Source organism: Oryza brachyantha, chromosome 3 (genome assembly GCF_000231095.2).
Source record: "Oryza brachyantha chromosome 3, ObraRS2, whole genome shotgun sequence".
Lineage (NCBI taxonomy): Eukaryota > Viridiplantae > Streptophyta > Magnoliopsida > Poales > Poaceae > Oryza > Oryza brachyantha.
Genome location: NC_023165.2, coordinates 7358258 through 7376846, shown reverse-complemented (window position 1 = coordinate 7376846; position 18589 = coordinate 7358258). Strand labels below are relative to the sequence as shown.

At 43.4% G+C, this 18589-nt stretch overlaps 4 protein-coding genes across 5 annotated transcripts; 2 read left to right on the top strand and 2 right to left on the bottom strand.

The window, feature by feature from the left end:
• Positions 1 to 342: 342 nt before the first annotated feature.
• On the bottom strand, positions 343 to 3484 carry LOC102722472 (selenoprotein K). Of its 2 annotated transcripts, XM_006649731.3 has the most exons (5): positions 3434 to 3468; positions 3298 to 3348; positions 1060 to 1163; positions 774 to 936; positions 343 to 699 (listed from the first exon to the last, which is right to left on the bottom strand). In XM_006649731.3, exons 2-5 carry the CDS (start codon positions 3314 to 3316, stop codon positions 665 to 667), a joined length of 321 nt encoding a protein of 106 aa, XP_006649794.1. In that variant the 5' UTR covers positions 3317 to 3348; positions 3434 to 3468; the 3' UTR covers positions 343 to 664. The 2 variants fall into 2 exon arrangements, with proteins under 2 accessions (XP_006649794.1, XP_006649793.1); XM_006649730.2 differs by having other exon boundaries at positions 3298 to 3484.
• A 2716-nt stretch (positions 3485 to 6200) lies between these two features.
• Positions 6201 to 8207, top strand: LOC102722194 (protein STRICTOSIDINE SYNTHASE-LIKE 13). Its single transcript, XM_006649729.3, has 4 exons — positions 6201 to 6668; positions 6766 to 7050; positions 7154 to 7321; positions 7411 to 8207. Exons 1-4 carry the CDS (start codon positions 6283 to 6285, stop codon positions 7850 to 7852), a joined length of 1281 nt encoding a protein of 426 aa, XP_006649792.1. The 5' UTR covers positions 6201 to 6282; the 3' UTR covers positions 7853 to 8207.
• A 1301-nt stretch (positions 8208 to 9508) lies between these two features.
• On the top strand, positions 9509 to 13463 carry LOC102721908 (splicing factor 3A subunit 2). The gene is made up of 7 exons (XM_006649728.2): positions 9509 to 9726; positions 9844 to 10013; positions 11611 to 11687; positions 12164 to 12229; positions 12591 to 12665; positions 12745 to 12819; positions 12910 to 13463. The coding sequence occupies exons 1-7, from the start codon at positions 9575 to 9577 to the stop codon at positions 13261 to 13263; spliced, it is 969 nt and encodes a 322-aa protein (XP_006649791.1). The 5' UTR covers positions 9509 to 9574; the 3' UTR covers positions 13264 to 13463.
• A 330-nt stretch (positions 13464 to 13793) lies between these two features.
• On the bottom strand, positions 13794 to 17045 carry LOC102702362 (mitochondrial phosphate carrier protein 3, mitochondrial-like). Its single transcript, XM_040522874.1, has 6 exons — positions 16319 to 17045; positions 15867 to 16228; positions 15733 to 15776; positions 14513 to 14727; positions 14281 to 14405; positions 13794 to 14193 (listed from the first exon to the last, which is right to left on the bottom strand). The coding sequence occupies exons 1-6, from the start codon at positions 16619 to 16621 to the stop codon at positions 14121 to 14123; spliced, it is 1122 nt and encodes a 373-aa protein (XP_040378808.1). The 5' UTR covers positions 16622 to 17045; the 3' UTR covers positions 13794 to 14120.
• Between the last annotated feature and the right edge of the window lie 1544 nt (positions 17046 to 18589).

The window sequence follows — 18589 nt, the reverse complement described above, 5'->3', positions numbered from 1 at the left end:
TGATTTTAAATTGCTAAAAATACATATATATATATATATAACTTTAATTCACAAATTATTTTTATTTATAAATATATCGTCAAACAATTATGCTAGAGCGCTGGAATGAGCTCGTCGAAAGGACGGAGTCACATAGGGGCCCTCTACTCGCATTCGTACGGTGCGTAAGAGCTCACCGCGCTGAAGCTGAACAGAGGGAGAGCGGAGGGAGGTTTATTCGGTCTGTGCTGATTTGCTTGATTTGGAAAAGGAGAAATAACACGACACAACCTCGTAAGAATAACCCTTTGGAACCAGAAACGTATTATTATTGGCAATGACGCATCAGACAATTCATTTAGTTGACTAGACAGATGCATAAACTCACCGTTACAGGTTTAGTGAACGGATGAATGCAACATGTAGATCACGTCAAGAACGAGCTGCATAATATGTGCTGAGTATAAATTAGACTCCTGTCTTGGCAATGTCACAATGCGTAAATGATTTTCTAAGCTGAAGATGGAACACGTAACAAGTGTTCTTATGTCCTGCTTAACCAGCAAAGACTATATACGTTCTCAAACCTTTCAGAATCCAGACTTGCTCCTAAACAATTGACATCAAAAGGATTTTAGAGTCGTTCGCATCCATAGTTCAGCAGTCACAATGACAGATGTAGAGGTTAACCGCAGCAGGATCCACAAGCAGGGAGAGAATCTGGAATTTGTGAGGTTGGTTAGTCTTAGATTAGATGTGATGACAAAGGACGCTACAAACTGGACGGTACTTACTGTGGTCGCTAGATCGGATGTCAGATAGCGTCCGAGGACCTCGGGGGCCGCCTCCACCGCCGCCGCCCCCATATGGGCCACCACCAGGACCTCCCCCACCAGGCCCACCATCCCATTTCTTACCAGAGCCATACCCTTTCCTATAGCTGTCTGTTTTTTCAATCTGAAAGATGGAAGTCCGGGAATATTACAGTATTTCTGAGTTGTGACCATGTCCAATTGTCCATTTTGGAAGCACATGGAACAAAAGGTAAATCCAGGGATGTAGTTGATTCTGACAACATACCGAGAACATTGTCAGGAAGAACATTCTGATGAAATTCACAATAGCCCTGAAGAAGTCAGAAATTATGCTTAACCGCCAGATTGTCCGTTTGTCTTTCACAACACCTGCAGGATACATAAACAATAACATGAGTTTGCTTTGTTTACTGGTCAGTCACTTCATAATCATAAAAGAACCAACATCAGGATACTGAACAAATTCAACAGATCAGTTAATGATGTATGCTGCACAACATTCTTGAAAGCCAAAGAGTTGTTCTTACTAGTTGCAGTTGCGCGAATGGAGGAGGCATAAATGATTTGTTAAGTGCACAAGTTAAGAAGTCTAGAATTGAGCAGTGAACAAAAGATATATAGATTTGAATTCACACAAATAAACTGAATATAATTTAAGACACTAGTAAAAGGTAAACCAAATATCATTCACTGCTTGCTTCCTTACAGCTACCAATTTCCCATAAGTTCTTGCATAACCCTGCGTCCATTCTAATTGTGGTTGCATTGAACTAGAGAGAAATATGGTGTATGCCAAACACATATACAGTTAATTACTATATTTGATTACACCAGTTCAAGGGGAACAAAATAATCTCACAGAAGATATATAACCAATCCAAGTCCCATAATGAGAACACCTGATCCACTCCCAACGCCATCACTACACATCCAGGTTCCCAACAGCTTTGGCCATCTCAAAACTAGTACTTGTAAAATTTTGCAAAGCATATTTTTCTATCTTAATTCTTCAATATTTTAGACCGAATGCTTACACTACGATATATTGAACATATAAAACAGTCTTGATAGGTTGCCTATTCAGGCTAGTGTTTTCGTTAGCCGATATCAGGTTGCACAATTCATCCCTTGAACTGAGTTGCCAGGGAATAAAAGAAAGAGGTCACCATTTTCTAGTGTAAATCCAAAAATAAAACCTACCGTTGTATTGTGATTGATACATTTAGTGTAGGCGAATATTCCAGTCATCCCAACCGCCAAAATTCTCTTTAGTCCAAAAACCACTTATGGTAACTTGTTCCTAAATGATCCATAAGGGTGCTAAAAAGTGCTTGAGAGCTGTTCCTAAATGCTCCAGAAGGTTCCTAAAAGTGCATGATATTGTTCCTAAGTGATCCGGAATGGTAATCCCTCCGTTTCATATTGTAATTGTAAGACTTTTTAGTTTTGCCTAGATTCATCCATTGATCGATGTATATAATTTGTATATGTGACTAGATTCATTAGCATCTAGGCAAGGCTAACAAGTCTACGACGTGGAATGGAGGGAGTACTGAATAGTGCACAAATGTGATTCCTAAATGATCAAGAAGAACTGTTCAAACGAAGTAGAATAAATCAAGGACAACAAAAACCAACTCATTCCACCATCCACTTATTTGAAGAAAAAAAGAACTGCCCCAATAGCTGTTATTTTTGCTAATTGAAATGCCTAGTAACACCGGTAGGGCATCAAGTGTGTATTGAAAACAAAGCTACCTTGCTATGCACTTTGTTATGTTACAAAGTATACACTATCAAATTGCTACTGCACTATCAATACATGGAAATGATGATTTACTCTCTAGCTGCAACAGTATATATTAGCTCAACATTTGATCCACAACCTCATTTGACTCTTTAAGTGATGGCGGACGATTGGTCATGTAGAAAATCTGATAAGTAGTCATTTTTCTCTCTCGAAAAGGCTGGTAAGTAGTCATTTTTCTCTCTCGAAAAGGCTGGTAAGTATTCAATACTGGGACTTTATACTTTTTCCTGGGCATCTCCAGAATGAGAAACAGTAGCCCTCAAGCATCTACAGTTTATGGAAGTTTGAAGAGGCAAGAAAGTGAAACCCTATGACGATAAAGGGTCCAGGGAACGTTATCCAGGGCAGACAATTTTTTTCGATATATCAATTTCATCCATCAACTTATCCCTGCTTTCCAGGTTGGTCAAAAATTACTATAATATCGCTAGCTGATGTTACTATATGGATTTGCAGAAACATGCTAGCTGCACTCGGTACACTAGCGGCAGAATCCGCACACAACTCCGTGTTTAATTCACAGACTAAATCTAAATCTACAACCGATATAGGTCAGATGACCACACAAAAAATCCAGATCGTATTATTTGACAAACCGCACAGGCCAACGAATTCACAAGCACGAATCGCAGATTAAAACAGGTCATAGGTGCAGATCTCACAGAATTCACCGAGGAAGGGAAACCGGATTACCTCTCTCGACGTAAGCCATGGTCGCGCCGACCGGACCGCCCTATCCGCCCTCTGCGATGGAGAGTGTGCTCAGATTTTTCCTCCGGGGGAAGAACTAGGAAGAGGAAGAGGCTGAGGCGAGAAGGGGATTCGCGACCTTCTTCCTTGCGCGTGGAGGGACCAGACCGGTTGGCTCGACGGTCGCGGGCCTTCCGTCATTTATTGGGCATTGAGCCGTTGACTCGTCAACACGAAGTTTTCGGGAGGTATGGTACCATGGCACGAAAGAAGGTGCCACGTCGATTGTTCTTTCGCGAGCCGTTCGATTAAGGGCATGGGTTCGACATGAATTCCGAAGGTCAAGTAATCTTCCATTGTTACGCTAATTTGTTTGAAACACACTATAACTATATATGCACACAAAAATCACATATACGCATGTTGATGTGTACACCCTGTTTTTTTATAAACATCTCTGAAAAAATAATCGATATATTTTAAGATTAACGAAGTTATCATATGTGTGTCATAAATAACAAAGAGAGACATGTATCTTACATTGACGATATCATCATACACTACCATATTTCTCTGCTATTAAAAAAATAATTAACATGAATACAACCAGTCGTGTTAAGTTCATAAATTGAACTAAGTAGGTCCAGCCTAACCAATTGAGCTACCCTTGGTTCGCTTTCACCATAGCGCTCCCACCTTTTTATAAACGTAACCACACCATAGTCTACTATGCATTATATTACACTTTAAGTGTGTATTTACCTCTTAGCTACTTTCTCTGTTATATTTTACTTTTGCCTTACATCCAAGTTTTTAAATTTTTATATTGGTTGGGTATATGGATAAAATAATTAGCATCTACAATACCAAACATATGCATATTCATGGTAGATTCCATTAAAAACTAATTAGATGTTATAATGTCGATGCATTTTTTAAAAGCAAACTTCACCAAACTACATGTAGTTTGATCAAACTATTATAAAACTACAAACTTAGCACTTTTTTTTCATGAAACTATAGATTTAAGACATTGTATCCAAAACTACAAATTTAACATCGATTTATACCAAAATCGTTACTTTTGTAACTTAAAAATGACAATAGTGAAATCTAATAGTTATTTGATAACTTCGCTGCTAAATCTATAGTTTTGGGATACAAAACCTTAAAGTTGTATGTTTCTGAGAAATTTAGCCTTAAATTTGTAGTTTGTGATACACAACTATAACACATGTACTTTTGCGATAATTTGGTCAAAGCATGTGCAATTTTATGAAAAATAATATTTTTTTTCAAAAATGGGTTGAAAATAGCAGTAGTGCTGAACAATGGGATGCATGGTACTTATTAAATAGAGCCCCTCACAAAAGTTTTCTACTACCCATACCCCCATGGTCCTACTCCATGTTGGTGTAAAAGAATTACTCTCACATTTTCTTTATGGAAACATTGGTTTTATGTGTAGTGTCTCCATCCGTCCCATCTCATTCCCTCCCTTTCTCACTCGCTATCCTTCTAATATATATCCCTTATCCTAAAATACAAATATGTTTGGAGTTGACACACATATTAAGAAAGTATTAATGTTATGATTAGTTGAGAAGAATACGTATGTGTGGAAATTTAATGCTAGTGTGAATGAAAATTAAAAGAATGAGTGATGTAAACAACTTCATTTAAGACGGAGGGAGTATTACTTGTCTTACGCTATAAATGGTAGTGGGAATAGAAATCAATATTCATATAATGCAGGAGTAATCATTTAAGACTATAGATGAGTAGGGGTGGGAAGTGAGAACCAATGCTCGGGTGAAGATGTGAGTAATTTTTTATACAACAATAAGAGAGCAAGGTGGACGAGGAGACGAGAGAAAGTGGAAATGTGGGAGTAATTTTTTTTTGCATGTGGGATGTGGCAGAAGGGGATGGGTGGAGATCCTAAATACATACGGTGTCATTGTTTCGATGAATAATGCATAAGAAAAATAACTTATGATTAAAAGTTTTAAATATGTGTTCTCAGCGACCTAAAAACAAGTGTAAGTTATGATAGAAAAAACTCAACATCAACTTCAAATTTAAGTTTTAAAATTTTAATTAGCTTATAATCATAAGCATAAACGAAAGCGCAAGGTCATAACCAGTAACAACTTTAGGGGGGATGAGATAGAATACCTCAGAAAAGCAGAGATGGGAGCCTAACAACACAATAAGGCACTCTTTGTTTGGGCTTACAGGCCAGCTTTTTAATAAAAATGATATAAGCATAAACAAACAATTTTTCCAGCTTGTTTTTTAAAGCCATAAACTATTTTTATATTATGATTATTGTGTGTGTCTGGAGTCAAGACTATCTGGCATTGATCGGAGGAAAACGTCTGGACGCTTGGATGATACACCTGCGCTAGCGTTGGCCATGGAGCATTGAAGAGTATAAGAGCATCCCAAACAGTATACACATCCTATCAAGGATGCCGGATAAAAATTGAGTATCACTAGAATATCCATCTCATCCAATATTTTTAGATATCATCTATATTAGAAGTTTTCCTCTATTCTTTAAAAATATAGATGATGTCATATATGAATGATCTGCTGAAATATAAAGAGATATAAATAATAAAAATTGATTTAGATGATCATCTAAATAAAAATATGGATAACTAAACTTGGATAAGCGGCTAGAGATGCTCTAACCTCCTGTCACCTTTTCCCATAACGCTTCCTCACCTGTGCATCTTGCACCATCGTCCAAGCAGTGGTAAACTGGAAACATGCAAATCCCCCTGATCGAAAGTTCAAGATTCCTTGGCTATTCCGAACCAACAGGCACCTACTCCCGAACAATCACACCGACTCATGCAACCTCCATGCATCGAAGATATATTTTTCGCTGCAAAAGCATTAAGAATTTAAGATCACCACCTCCACCAATTCGGTCTTCCTCTGCGTGCAAATTGAGATATCTCCCCTGCTCTGCTCTCCATGGAAGAGAAGAAGAAGCAGCAGCAGCGTCTTCAGCGGGGGCGCGATGGCCTCGTGCAGTACCCGCGCCTCTTCTTCGCGGCGCTGGCGCTGGCCCTGCTCGTCACCGACCCGTTCCACCTCGGCCCGCTCGCCGGGGTCGACTACCGGCCGGTGAAGCACGAGCTCGCGCCGTACCGCGAGGTGATGGCGCGGTGGCCGCGGGACAACGGCAGCCGGCTCAGGCTCGGCAGGCTGGAGTTCGTCGGGGAGGTGTTCGGGCCGGAGTCCATCGAGTTCGACCGCCACGGCCGCGGCCCGTACGCCGGCCTCGCCGACGGCCGCGTCGTGCGGTGGATGGGGGAGGAGACCGGGTGGGAGACGTTCGCCGTCACGAGCCCTGGCTGGTAAAAAAAAACGCGTCACCTGCATCGCTCCCGCTTCCATGAAATCCTCTCGTAGTAACTCGTGTTCAATTACGTGTTTTTTATTGGGAAAAAAAAGGTCGGAGCAAGTTTGCGCCAATGGGGTCGAGTCGACGACGAAAAAGCAGCACGAGGTGGAGCGTCAGTGCGGCCGGCCACTCGGGCTGAGGTTTCACCGGGACACCGGTGAACTCTACGTCGCCGACGCGTACTACGGGCTCATGGCCGTCGGTCCAAACGGCGGGGTGGCAACCTCTGTCGCGAGGCAGGTCGGCGGGAACCCGATCAACTTCGCGAATGACCTCGACATCCACAGGAACGGATCCGTCTTCTTCACCGACACTAGCATGAGATACAGCAGAAAGTGAGAGCTGCAGTATTATTACTCTCTTCGTCTCTCTGTATTACATCCTGTTCTCGTTTTCTTTATCGCTCAAGATTTTTTCTGATTAGAATCGGCCGTGCAGGGATCATTTGAACGTTCTGCTAGAAGGCGAAGGCACTGGGAGACTGCTCAGATATGACCCAGAAACCAATGCTGTCCATGTCGTGCTCAGCGGGCTGGTCTTCCCAAATGGCGTGCAGATTTCTGACGACCAGCGGTTCCTCCTCTTCTCCGAAACGACAAACTGCAGGTGAAAAAGGAAACAAACTTTCGCATCTAGAGAGAATTAATTAAACAAGATCTAGAGTTGATTAACATTGCACGCATACGCTGTTCTAGGATAATGCGGTACTGGCTGGAAGGGCCAAGAGCCGGGCAGGTGGAGGTGTTCGCCGACCTGCCGGGGTTCCCCGACAACGTGCGGCTGAGCAGCGGCGGCCAGTTCTGGGTGGCGGTCGACTGCTGCAGGACGGCGGCGCAGGAGGTGTTCGCCAAGCGGCCGTGGCTGCGGACGCTCTACTTCAAGCTGCCCCTGACGATGCGGACGCTGGGGAAGATGGTCAGCGTGAGGATGCACACCCTCCTCGCGCTCCTCGACGGCGAAGGGAACGTCGTCGAGGTGCTCGAGGACCGGGGCGGCGAGGTGATGCGGCTGGTGAGCGAGGTGCGGGAGGTGGGGCGCAAGCTGTGGATCGGCACCGTGGCTCACAACCACATCGCCACGATCCCTTACCCGTTGGAAGAGCAGAGTAGCAGCGGCGGCAGCGCGCTTGGTGATTGATGGGTTGGGTTTTTACTTTACCACCGACGAGATGTACTAGTTCATGTATTGTTTGTGTTTGCCCTGTCATCACGGCGAGTGCGTTAGTGTTGATGATCTGGGCGACTTTGATGCCAAATGCTGGGAAATTATAATAGAATAAGATCGTGTACTAGAACTCGGATATTAGGCAATGATCTAATATTAAATAGGTAAAAGTGATGCTTTAAACTTAGCCCACTCGTGAAGCTGACCGGAAGATCCTGGACATTTCTCAAGATCGTGTAATAAGGACATGTATGAGCCAGAACGATGGTATTGGGCACCTTTCAGAATGGTTGGTTCTGCTCATCTTCGGCCGTGGCCGATGTGCTTATATGTCTTTCGTGTGACAAAAAGAAAGAAAGTTCTTTTGTTCTATTTCAATTATAATTATGCTTTCACCCCTCCATCTCAGGATTTATGATTTTGTCCCGCTTTTTAAAAACCAAATCTTTACCCTGGCTCCGTTAATTCCTCCTAACAGTGTGAACTTAAAGGTGAAAAAACGTGTTTATCTAACATTCATGAATCTATTTATTTTCCTTTCAGTCATTTTTTGTTTGCATTTTAAACAATAAAGAAATTATTATACTCCATAAGAAAGAGGTAAAACATGTAAGACAACATTGGTAGGAACTTAACGGAGTATGGGCAAATTGATACTCAGGTCTAAAAAACCTGGGGAAAACCATAAGACCTAAAAACAAGAGGTAAAATCATAATTTCAATCCAAACAGAGGTATAAACACCTTTTATTGTTAAAAATGAGCGATTCTAAAAATTGCTACAAATAGATGTAAATTATATGAAATATCATAGCAAGTAAACTTTCTATTTTATCATCATCGTTAAGGTCTTGCCGAATGTATCCCCTCCCTTAGTTTTCAGAATGTACGGTGTTTTGATTTGTGGTAAGTTATTTTTAAAGTTTAATCAAGTTTATAGAAAAAAACATACTGATATTTCCCCAACACCAAATAATATATTATAAGTGTATATTCAACGGTAGATTTAATAAAATTATTCATATATGTTGCTACAAAATTTCTATAAAAAATGGTCAAAATTGGTAGACAAAACTTAGTACTGCCTCCGTTTTGTAATGTAAGATGTTTGACTTTTTTGGTGTAACGTTTAACCATTCGTCTTATTCAAAAATTTAGTACATATATAAAAAATGACAAGTCGTGTTTAAATTTTTTTTATAATAAAGTAAGTCACAAGCAAAATAAATGATATTTTCATAATTTTTTAAATAATACAAAAAAGTCAAATATTACAAAAAAAAGTTAAATATCTTACGTTATGAATTCGAGGTAGTACTACATGACTAAACCACGTTATATTCTAAAACAGAGAGGGGTAGAACGTAAAGTTGACGGCCAAAATTCAAATAAGAATGCTTATGTATAGCATTTTATAGAATTGAATCTGTCAATAGTACGGAGTAATATGCAGAATAGATTATTGCTATTAGTTAATGACAAAAGTAAAATTTATTGGGGAAATATAGAATTGGTAAAGGAAAAGGAGGATAAAATAATGCTTGGGCTGAATCTGGTTGGGCTTGGGCCCATAGTGGACGATACAGGCAAAACCAACCGACCTGAGCCGCAACGCCCACAAATCCAGAGACAGAGAGGAGGGGGGGCACCAGCAAGACAGCACGAGGTTAAGCGGCGGCGAGACCGAGCGGACGCCATGGATCGCGAGTGGGGCTCCAAGCCCGGCAGCGGCGGCGCCGCCTCCGCGCAGAATGAGGCCATCGACCGGCGGGAGCGTCTCCGCCGCCTCGCCCTCGAGACCATCGACCTCGCCAAGGACCCTTACTTCATGCGCAACCACCTCGGCAGGTACTACCACCACCCCCCAAAGCTAAAACCCTAGCTTTTCTCCGTCCGATCTCGCGCGACGTCTCGTCGATTCGGTTTTGCTCCCTCGCGCTGATCCCGCTCGGTTCATGTGTGTAGCTACGAGTGCAAGCTGTGCCTGACGCTGCACAACAACGAGGGGAACTACCTGGCTCATACGCAGGGGAAGCGTCACCAGACCAACCTCGCCAAGCGTGCCGCCCGGGAGGCCAAGGATGCGCCCGCGCAGCCCCAGCCCAACAAGCGCAAGTTCGCGCCCCGCAAGTCTGGTGCGTGAAAGAATTTTCTCATATCGTCCCTACAGGTTTAAGTTCCTTGAATTATGCTGCAAATATGAATACTAAACTGTTGTGGGTTGTTTTGGTTCTACCGAGTATGCTTAAACCATACCGTGATGTGTCTGAGTCTGCTCTCAATTGAAAAAAAACTTTGTATGTTGTATGTGGTTACAGTGCCTAGCAGCAATATTGTGTGTGGAATTCTGCTAACTCTAGTGAAAATAGTTCCTGAATGAAGCAAATGGGATAATTTCTTTCTAAAACCAATCTACCGATCATAAGTTAAACGGCTACACACCAAAGTCAGACCAGAGGTTATGGTACACCCATGGTTGTTAAGGCGGCAAGGCGACCTAAGGCAACCCCTCACCGCCTTACTGCCATAGCGGTAAGGCGTAAGGCGAGGTGACGCCTTAGACAGTCCCAAATTAATAAGGTGATAAACAAAATAATCTAATATGATAGCAAATCAAACATGCATTTTAACAAAAGTACATTACAGAGTACAATACATATATATATTTCTTGTTCTTGACCACTCTTGAACCCACAACATAGTAGCAGATGAAGGAGCATAGCAAATGGGATGTAGAAGAGGGGAAAGAAAGACCAAAACAGAGCAGCAAAAGAAGGATCAGAGCAGACGAAGGAGCAGAACAAAATCAATGTCAAGCAAAGGAAGGAGCAGAACAGAACCACAGGGTGGAAAGGGAGAGAAGAAACTATAGTATACCATTCAATTTTGTGCCCATGGAGGCCTAGGATGATGGTGCAATTGCAGAGGAGCATAGCAGAGGAAGGAGCAGAACAGGATCGTCGCTAGGGGTAGATACGTCGCCAGGGATGGATTGATTCTCTTTTCTGTTACTTTCTCCCTAATCTGGTGGGGTTTGGCACGTAGGGCCCCTTTTCACCCCAAAAACTGGTGTTTTGTTGTCCTTTTGCACGCCCAAGGCCCATCTCCCCAATATTTTCGCGCCCTTTTGGCCAGATTGGCCTAAAATCGTGGCCTCACCTCCCTATGGCGTCGCCTTCAGTCGCTGTAGCATCTCAGGACGCAATATGGACGCCATAGTGATGCCTAGGGCAAAAGGCGGACGCCATACTCAATCCTATAAGGCGGGATAGACGCCCTGACTCCTGCCAACGCCTTATCACTATAACGACGCCATAGCGACGCTGTGGCGACGCCTTAACAACCATGGGTACACCTTAAGAAAGCTTCGAACTCACCATGTACAGTTTATTTACAAGTTATATGCTAATTGGTCTTCCTTTATGACCACTTGGAGCCTGCATTTTTGGATTAGTTCTGAAAACTTAGCAGTTAGTCCACAATGGCGTTTTACAATAATAAAAATTTATAGGAGCTCATAATTTGGCTTACTGCTGAATACGGCTCACCAATTCCGAGAATGCTCAAGCTTCTCAAGGATGACCATTTCCTTATTTGCACCCTTACATTTGTAGTAGAGTTATGTTATCTTTAACTCTAGTTCTCTTGACATGATTGAATCACTTGGAAGAGTCTTAACAAAGAAATATTTTTCGGAAGCAATTTACATAATTATTTGTCCTTTCTTTTCAGTTAAGATTGGCAGACCCGGCTATAGGGTGACTAAGCAGTATGATCCTGACACGAAGCAACACTCATTCCTTTTTGAGGTCAGTGGTTCATTATGTTTACATTTATTTGTCACTTGAATATACTAGTTCATACATGTTTCTACATGTTGCGAAATCCAGAGCATTAGTTCACTTTCCAAGAGAATATTTTGTGCATTTCCTTTTCTTGTCATGTCAGTTAATGTAGGGCATTACAGTTACATACTCATGGCACCGATCTTTTTGTGACTCCAGTTAAGTTGGTGGTCCTTTACATCTTAAAGTTCATCGCATATACTAATACACATTTTACGTAGTTTTACTTCCTTCCACATTTGCAAACTGGATTTTCATCTTTTGATGAAGAGGGTTATTGAGAACCATCATATTCAAAACGATGGTGGATAGTTGAATAACAGAAAAATAGTTCAGACACAAATAAATTTTGAGGATATTTTCTGTGGTTATCCTTGTAACATCTTTACACATGTAATTTTGTATGCTGGGGGTGATAACTGCTGACATTTCTTTTTTAGATTCAATACCCAGAAATAGAAGAAAATACCAAGCCAAGGCACCGTTTCATGGCATCATATGAACAGGTAAATCCTGATTGTTTGGTTCATGTTTTATACTATCTCCGTTCCAAAATATAAGCATTTCTAGGTTGTTTAGCATAGATTAAGGAGATGTCAAAAGATTCTCTTTTTGTCACTTCACTGGTTAATTTTTGAATATTGAATCAATTAGATTCCCTTTCTAAGCATCTGATTTGCTCTGGAATCATTGGAATGATTGAAATCATGGAAATTAGTGCAGAAATGCCCATATTGTGGTACAAAATTTGAATCCTAGAAATACTTATATTTTGGAACAAAGGGAGTAGTATGTTGCTTTGTTTTTTGTGACTGTACAATGTTTTAACAGTAATCTAACATGTGGATATATGTTTTTTTGGTACAGAAAGTCCAATCTTGGGATAAAAAGTATCAATATCTACTTTTTGCAGCAGAGCCATATGAAATTATTGGCTTTAAGGTATGTATTTTGAAAGTTTTGCTTTAGGATTTCAGATCAACTGGCCATTGAATATTGCTTATAACCTTTGCTGTTGTAGATACCAAGCACGGAGATTGACAAATCGGCAGATAAATTCTTCAACTATTGGGATCCAGACAAGAAGCTGTACATTGTGAGTAAACTGTAATTTTTCACTGTTTATAAGAAGCGTTGCTTCATAGCAATCTTGGTTCACAACCTACCTTCGTGTTGTTTGCAACAGCTCCAGTTATACTTTAAAGCAAGACAGCCAGAAGCTAATAAGCCACCTGCAGCTCCTGGGACTTTGCCAAATGGGTCTGGAGGTCCACCACGCCCACCACCGCCACAGGTTCCGCCACCACCTCCACAGGCTCCGCCGCCGCCTCCACCAAATGCACCTATGGGTATGCCCCCAAGGATCCCACCCCCACCTCTCGGGGGTTCTCAACCTCCACCACCCCCACCACTGCTTGCAAATGGACCTCCACGATCAATCCCACCCCCACCTATGACTGGTGGTGCGATGGCTAACTTCACGCCTGGGGCGCCTCCTCCACGTCCTCCAATGCAAGGATTTCCTGGGCCGCAGCAGTAGATGACACAAGTGCCAGCAACTGAGGTCGGGCTACAAATGCTGTAACACATTCTTAGCTTGCTGTGGAATGCCTTTTGACCCAAACTTGTATGTTGTCAAATACATTACATATTTACATTTTCTCTTAGACTACACTGTTGTCAATCTCATGAAATTTTCTGCCATATACTTTTTTTTTTTTCCAAAGCGTTTGGTGTCAATTGTCAAGTGCGCGCGTTGTTCTGACGGTGTCGTCTAACCCTGACGGCGAGCTGGCTGCTGCGCGATTGTGCAAGGCACATATATTGCATTTGTTGAAATAGCTATCTGAACGTCTTCCATGGGCTGCTCCTGCTCGTATGCGAAATTGCTCCTGCGATGGCCATTTTAGTTTCGGGTGGGGTATAGATTATTGATGCGAATCTGTATCCTTCCGTATTACCACAACTGCAAGCCGGCTGCAGGGGTGTAATGCTGTATAACAAATATATACAAATTTTCCTACTATAATATAGTATTTGTTTACTTCATTCCTCTAATAGTGCCGGGTGCTCAGTAGTTCAGACGATGATAAATGGATATAAGAACTGAGGGAATGCCAGCAGAGCCAAGAATTACCGATTGAACATCTGATATTCAGATCAGTTTGGCAATGTGCCAAATACATCACTCAATATTATTGCATTCATTGCACTTCTCTGTCATTCAAGAGGTAGCAACAAAAACCCCTTAAATGTGAATTTCCTACTGGTTAAATCTTAAAATAGTATTCCCAATTCGCTAAATCATCCTCCTATGTTCCCATGGAAATCAGAGCAACGGCTCGTCATGATCTACTCCGACTAAGGGTAGCTCGGCACAACATTTACGCAATTCAGTCAATTCTTCTTTTCATCACCCACCTGGCGTAAATCAGCGGCAGGACTAGGAATAAGCCCACCAGATGTCGGCCTGGAAATTGAATTCGTGAACACTTATAATTCATAAAATTACTGGCCATCACAATATACAGAATCAAACTGTCCATGATGTACTTACAGTCCAACGAAGACTTTAAATGCATCATATGTTGCCCATTGCGCTCCAGTAAGAGTACCAACCATAATAATACGGAGGGGAAGGCCACGAGTAAGAAGGCCCCACACCCCTAGAGTTCTTACAGCCTGGAAGTGCAGAAGAGACAAATAGTTCAACAAAATTATTACAATATCACTTGAAAGTTAGTAGGCGTAAGAACTTCAAAGTAATTGAGATAGGGCTAGCAGCTTACATCTGCCATAGTGGCTCCCTTTGCATTGTTGAGGAAAGACACCAGGTTGTCAGCAGGATGAGAGATAGCAGCACAGAAGACTCCTGCAATATACCCCCCTGCAAAGCTCACTGCTAGCTGGAGCGGCTTACTGCATTCATCTTTTGGCTTTGGAACTGCATGCTTGTATACCAACTCAACAATGGTCTCAAAGCAAGCAAATTTCATCATAGTATCTGCAAAGTGGTGAAAAAAGCAGTTCAGACACAAGTGAGCAAAACAAGCTAAAATAAACCAGAATAAAAAAAGCTGGAATATGTTATCCTGCATAAAATTTTAAAAAATGGTTTGGCGTATATCTATATGTTTGTAACTTTGGAATGTAGTAACGTGCATCGGTGGCTTTGAGTGGTAATATTTATACAGTGGGGATCTTCCGATGTCACCAAACCATTTTTCCCATAAACAATGCGGACAAATATTTTCTCCTATCCTTTTATCATCCCAACATGATGCTAAGTTTTCATATTTTTTTTAAGAACAGCAAACTGGGCAGCAACTAATGAGCGTAACAAGTGAAGTGTTCAAATATTTACTTATAGCTTAAAGATAGATATAGAAACCATTTGAATGCTTTCAGTTTTGATAACTAACAGCTGGTCATGGCTACATTCATAGGGTAAATTTGGAGGGATGCCCCAAAATTATTACCATGGCAATTCAGTCTTCCAGAATTACAATTGACAATGTTCCCATGCACTAGTAACAGGAGTGAACAAATACAATATAGTTCGTTCAAGCAAGTGCAAGAAACTATGTCTTGCAGCATTGTTACGAGAGTAAACTATTAAAATACTTACTCAAAAAATAACGAAGAGTTTTAAAGTACTACCAGCTTAAGTTACTCTTCTTCTGTCAAAAAATACCAGTGATAAGCGGCTCATTCAGTAAAATTGCCAAGTAGGCACGTTACAATAGTGTCAAATTGTCAACAGTTCTCTGCCAGCATGCTCAAGAACAGCGGTGCATAACATTGTTGTACATGAACTTTAATATCCGTTTTGTAGGAACGTGAGCAAAAATAGTAATCTCACCAGAGGATCTTGGTGTAGCATATAGTGCTGTCAAATGTTAGTTGCTACCTTGTGTTTGACCCAAATGGTCTACATTTGTGCAGTTCAAAACCCTTGACATGCAAATACAACATTAAAAGATAACTGGTGATGAGACATTTGACTTACAAGGAACTTGGCGACCCCAAAGAGGAATTAGTCCTTTATAAAGCCTGAAATTTGCACACCATATTATGGGATGTTCCCAAATAAACTTCGCACAGAATTAACAATGTATATACAAGAAAAAGCGGTATCTATACCCAAAGGCACCTTCAGATTGGACAATCTTCGGAAACCCATCAGTCAGGCACCGAGCAAATCCTGGCTGGGTTTGCACCCGAACCTTCACAGCCTCCATGGGGCAGAGAGCTACATCTGCAATCAACTCAGCCGATGCCGACGCAGCAAGGTAGATGAAGGTCTTCCACTTCTCGGCATGCTCGGGGCCAGCAATGTCCGAGTAGCACTTCTTAAAGAACTCGTAGAACCCAAACTTGCAAGCCCCTTGGCTGCTGTACCCAACCAGCGTGGCCATCCAGCCCTTGAAGAAACCACCAAGACCTTGCTCCTGGAGCAGGACACCGAAGCCAGATGAAATGTCCCTGTACTTACCAGGGTCGACCTGCAACAATGAACATTGCAAACACGAATTCCATCAGCCATTAGGGGAACTAGAGATCTGAGCTATACCTATACTAGCACGGGCAAAGACCTGCATGTTGCACTTGACGAGGTCGAGAGGAGTGACTGCGAGGTGGGTGAGGCCGGTGCTGAGGAGCCCGCCGAGGGCGCAGGTGGCGTAGAACAGCGGCGTGTGCAGCTGTATCGCCGCATCCGCCTTCGTACCCTCCAACCCCCGGCACGCCGCTCTGGCTCCCTCCCCTCCCCCACCCCGTTTGCGGAGCGCCGCCTCCCACCTCCTCCCGAGCCGCTCGGCGTTGGCTGCTAGCTCGGCCAGGAGGCGGTCGAGGGGCAGCGGCTCCGGCGAGCAGCCGACCTTGTCGGGGCTCGCCATGCGGGGACAGGGGGCGGCAGCTGCTGGGGGCGCGACGGGAGAGCAGCGCGGGCGGAGACGACGCGCATGGTCTGGGGGGCGCGCTGTCTTGGCCAAGGCCGCGCAGCTCAAGTGCGGCGTGAGGAACGTTGCTGAAGTGCGGCGTGAGGAGGGAGAGGGCCGGCCGGCCGCTCGCTCGCTGAGCCGCGCTGTGCTCCGCACGGCGGCCGATTAGCTCTCCTCCTTTTCTTTCTTTTCTGTGGGCCGATGACGAGGCGACGCCGCGAGATTCGGGGGCGCGCGGATGGGGTGGGGCGGCGCGGTGACACCCGACGAGACGAGCGGCACGCGCGGCGCGGCGCGGGGGCAGAAAGCGCACGGCCTGATCGTCTGGGTGGGGTGAGCTTGGCATATTCGAGGCTGGTGTTTTCCGCCGAGAGGGAAAAGGTGCGGTGGAAACAAGAGAGACAAGTCGGGAAGCGAGATGTGCGAGGATTATCTTGGTTATCTCCCCCCCGTTTTTGACATGCTTTGCGACGCGCCATCGCCTACTTGCGCCACGCTATTATAGAATCAGGTAATTGCCGTGTTGCAGAATAGTTCCTGAGTTTGCACTTGCAGGCGTCTCGATATGGCAATGGGATTTTTGATGCGTCGATCGCAGAAAGGTCATTTTGCCTTCCCCGCAGAAAAACAATAATTACTCGATCCGCTTTATATTATAAGACTTTTAGGTTTGTCTATACTCATTTACATATCAATATGTATGTTTTGTATACGTATCTAGATTTATTGGTACACATATAAATCTAGATAAGACCAAAAAGTCTTATAATATGAAACAGAGAAAATACATTCTACGGTGACTTGAGGGTGTCATATGTTGCCAATGTTATGAGAATGATATCCTCAAGTAGCACATATGACGGGTGGAGTAGATATGGCTACGTTACCGCTACGTGCTCAACACGATGGCGCATAAAAGGAAATGGGTGGTGATGGTGTCTAGCTCGCAGACGCCACCCTACCGCAGCAATAAGAGTGATCACCTGTTACTCCGGTTCTTCAACAACAAGGTCAACTGTTGTCACCTCAACGACATTGAGCTCTTCTACAACAATGCATTGCTCTAGCCCCGAATGTTCGCCCAATGAGCCAAGGTCCCCGCCATGCTCACCCATCCGTACATTGAGTGGGTCGATGTCGACATCGTCTTTACCAACTTGGACTTCTTCCTCATGCTTGATATGAACAAGGAGCACAACCTCCTCATCTATGGCTGGAACAAGGAGGTGAACATCGACGTCTTCATCATTCAAAACTGCCGGTGGTTTTCTCTTTTTTCCGCAAATGCGCAAAAGACTTGCACGTCAATATATTAGAAGAAAAGGAGTGCTAGTACAAGACGCAACAAGGCCAGACCAGCCCCCTGCAGAAACGACGAAGCTAGGGCTAACTTAGCAACCTGAGAGACTAAGTGACGAACTCGTCACCAAGTGGGGGGGGGGGAGGCAGACAACCATACTCTCCCAAAACTGCCAGTGGTCACCGAGTTCATGGATGCATGGGCACACATGGGCCTGCCCTTACTAGAGTACACAGAGTGGGGGGGACATGATCCAACGACGCGATCTAGGGGAAGTCGGATGACCAAACAATGTTCATTTATCTCCTCTCCGAGCATGAGGAGAAGTGAGGGAGCAAGATCATCCTCAAGAAGGGTACTACTTCTAGGGTACTAGACATAGATCACTGACTGACTTAACAACACTGTGAGGCCGCCAAGCTACAATCCTATGTGACCGCCATGACACTCTGGTGTTGCACGCGTAGCAGGAGCACCTCTAGTACGTTGAGGCGATGAACGCCATACTATGCCCAACTAGCAATAGGCAAACCGGGTGGCGACAACCATTCATGATGCAATTCACCGACTGCCAGCAGTGCGACGACAGGCCGAACACTACTTGGAGAAGAGATGTGCCAACA

Excerpts from the sequence above, each read along its gene's own strand:
- LOC102722194 (XM_006649729.3), top strand. The coding sequence starts at position 6,283 with ATGGAAGAGAAGAAGAAGCAGCAGCAGCGTCTTCAGCGGGGGCGCGAT. Across the intron at positions 6,669-6,765 it reads GCCGTCACGAGCCCTGGCTG|GTCGGAGCAAGTTTGCGCCA; the intron begins GTAAAAAAAAAC and ends GGGAAAAAAAAG. Across the intron at positions 7,051-7,153 it reads AGCATGAGATACAGCAGAAA|GGATCATTTGAACGTTCTGC; the intron begins GTGAGAGCTGCA and ends TCGGCCGTGCAG.
- LOC102722472 (XM_006649730.2), bottom strand. Across the intron at positions 937-1,059 it reads TCTTCCTGACAATGTTCTCG|ATTGAAAAAACAGACAGCTA; the intron begins GTATGTTGTCAG and ends TCCATCTTTCAG. Across the intron at positions 700-773 it reads CATCCGATCTAGCGACCACA|ATTCTCTCCCTGCTTGTGGA; the intron begins GTAAGTACCGTC and ends CACAAATTCCAG.
- LOC102721908 (XM_006649728.2), top strand. The coding sequence starts at position 9,575 with ATGGATCGCGAGTGGGGCTCCAAGCCCGGCAGCGGCGGCGCCGCCTCC. Across the intron at positions 10,014-11,610 it reads GTTCGCGCCCCGCAAGTCTG|TTAAGATTGGCAGACCCGGC; the intron begins GTGCGTGAAAGA and ends CTTTCTTTTCAG. Across the intron at positions 12,230-12,590 it reads TCATGGCATCATATGAACAG|AAAGTCCAATCTTGGGATAA; the intron begins GTAAATCCTGAT and ends TTTTTGGTACAG.
- LOC102702362 (XM_040522874.1), bottom strand. The coding sequence starts at position 16,621 with ATGGCGAGCCCCGACAAGGTCGGCTGCTCGCCGGAGCCGCTGCCCCTC. Across the intron at positions 16,229-16,318 it reads TCGTCAAGTGCAACATGCAG|GTCGACCCTGGTAAGTACAG; the intron begins GTCTTTGCCCGT and ends TCATTGTTGCAG. Across the intron at positions 15,777-15,866 it reads CAATCTGAAGGTGCCTTTGG|GCTTTATAAAGGACTAATTC; the intron begins GTATAGATACCG and ends TGCAAATTTCAG.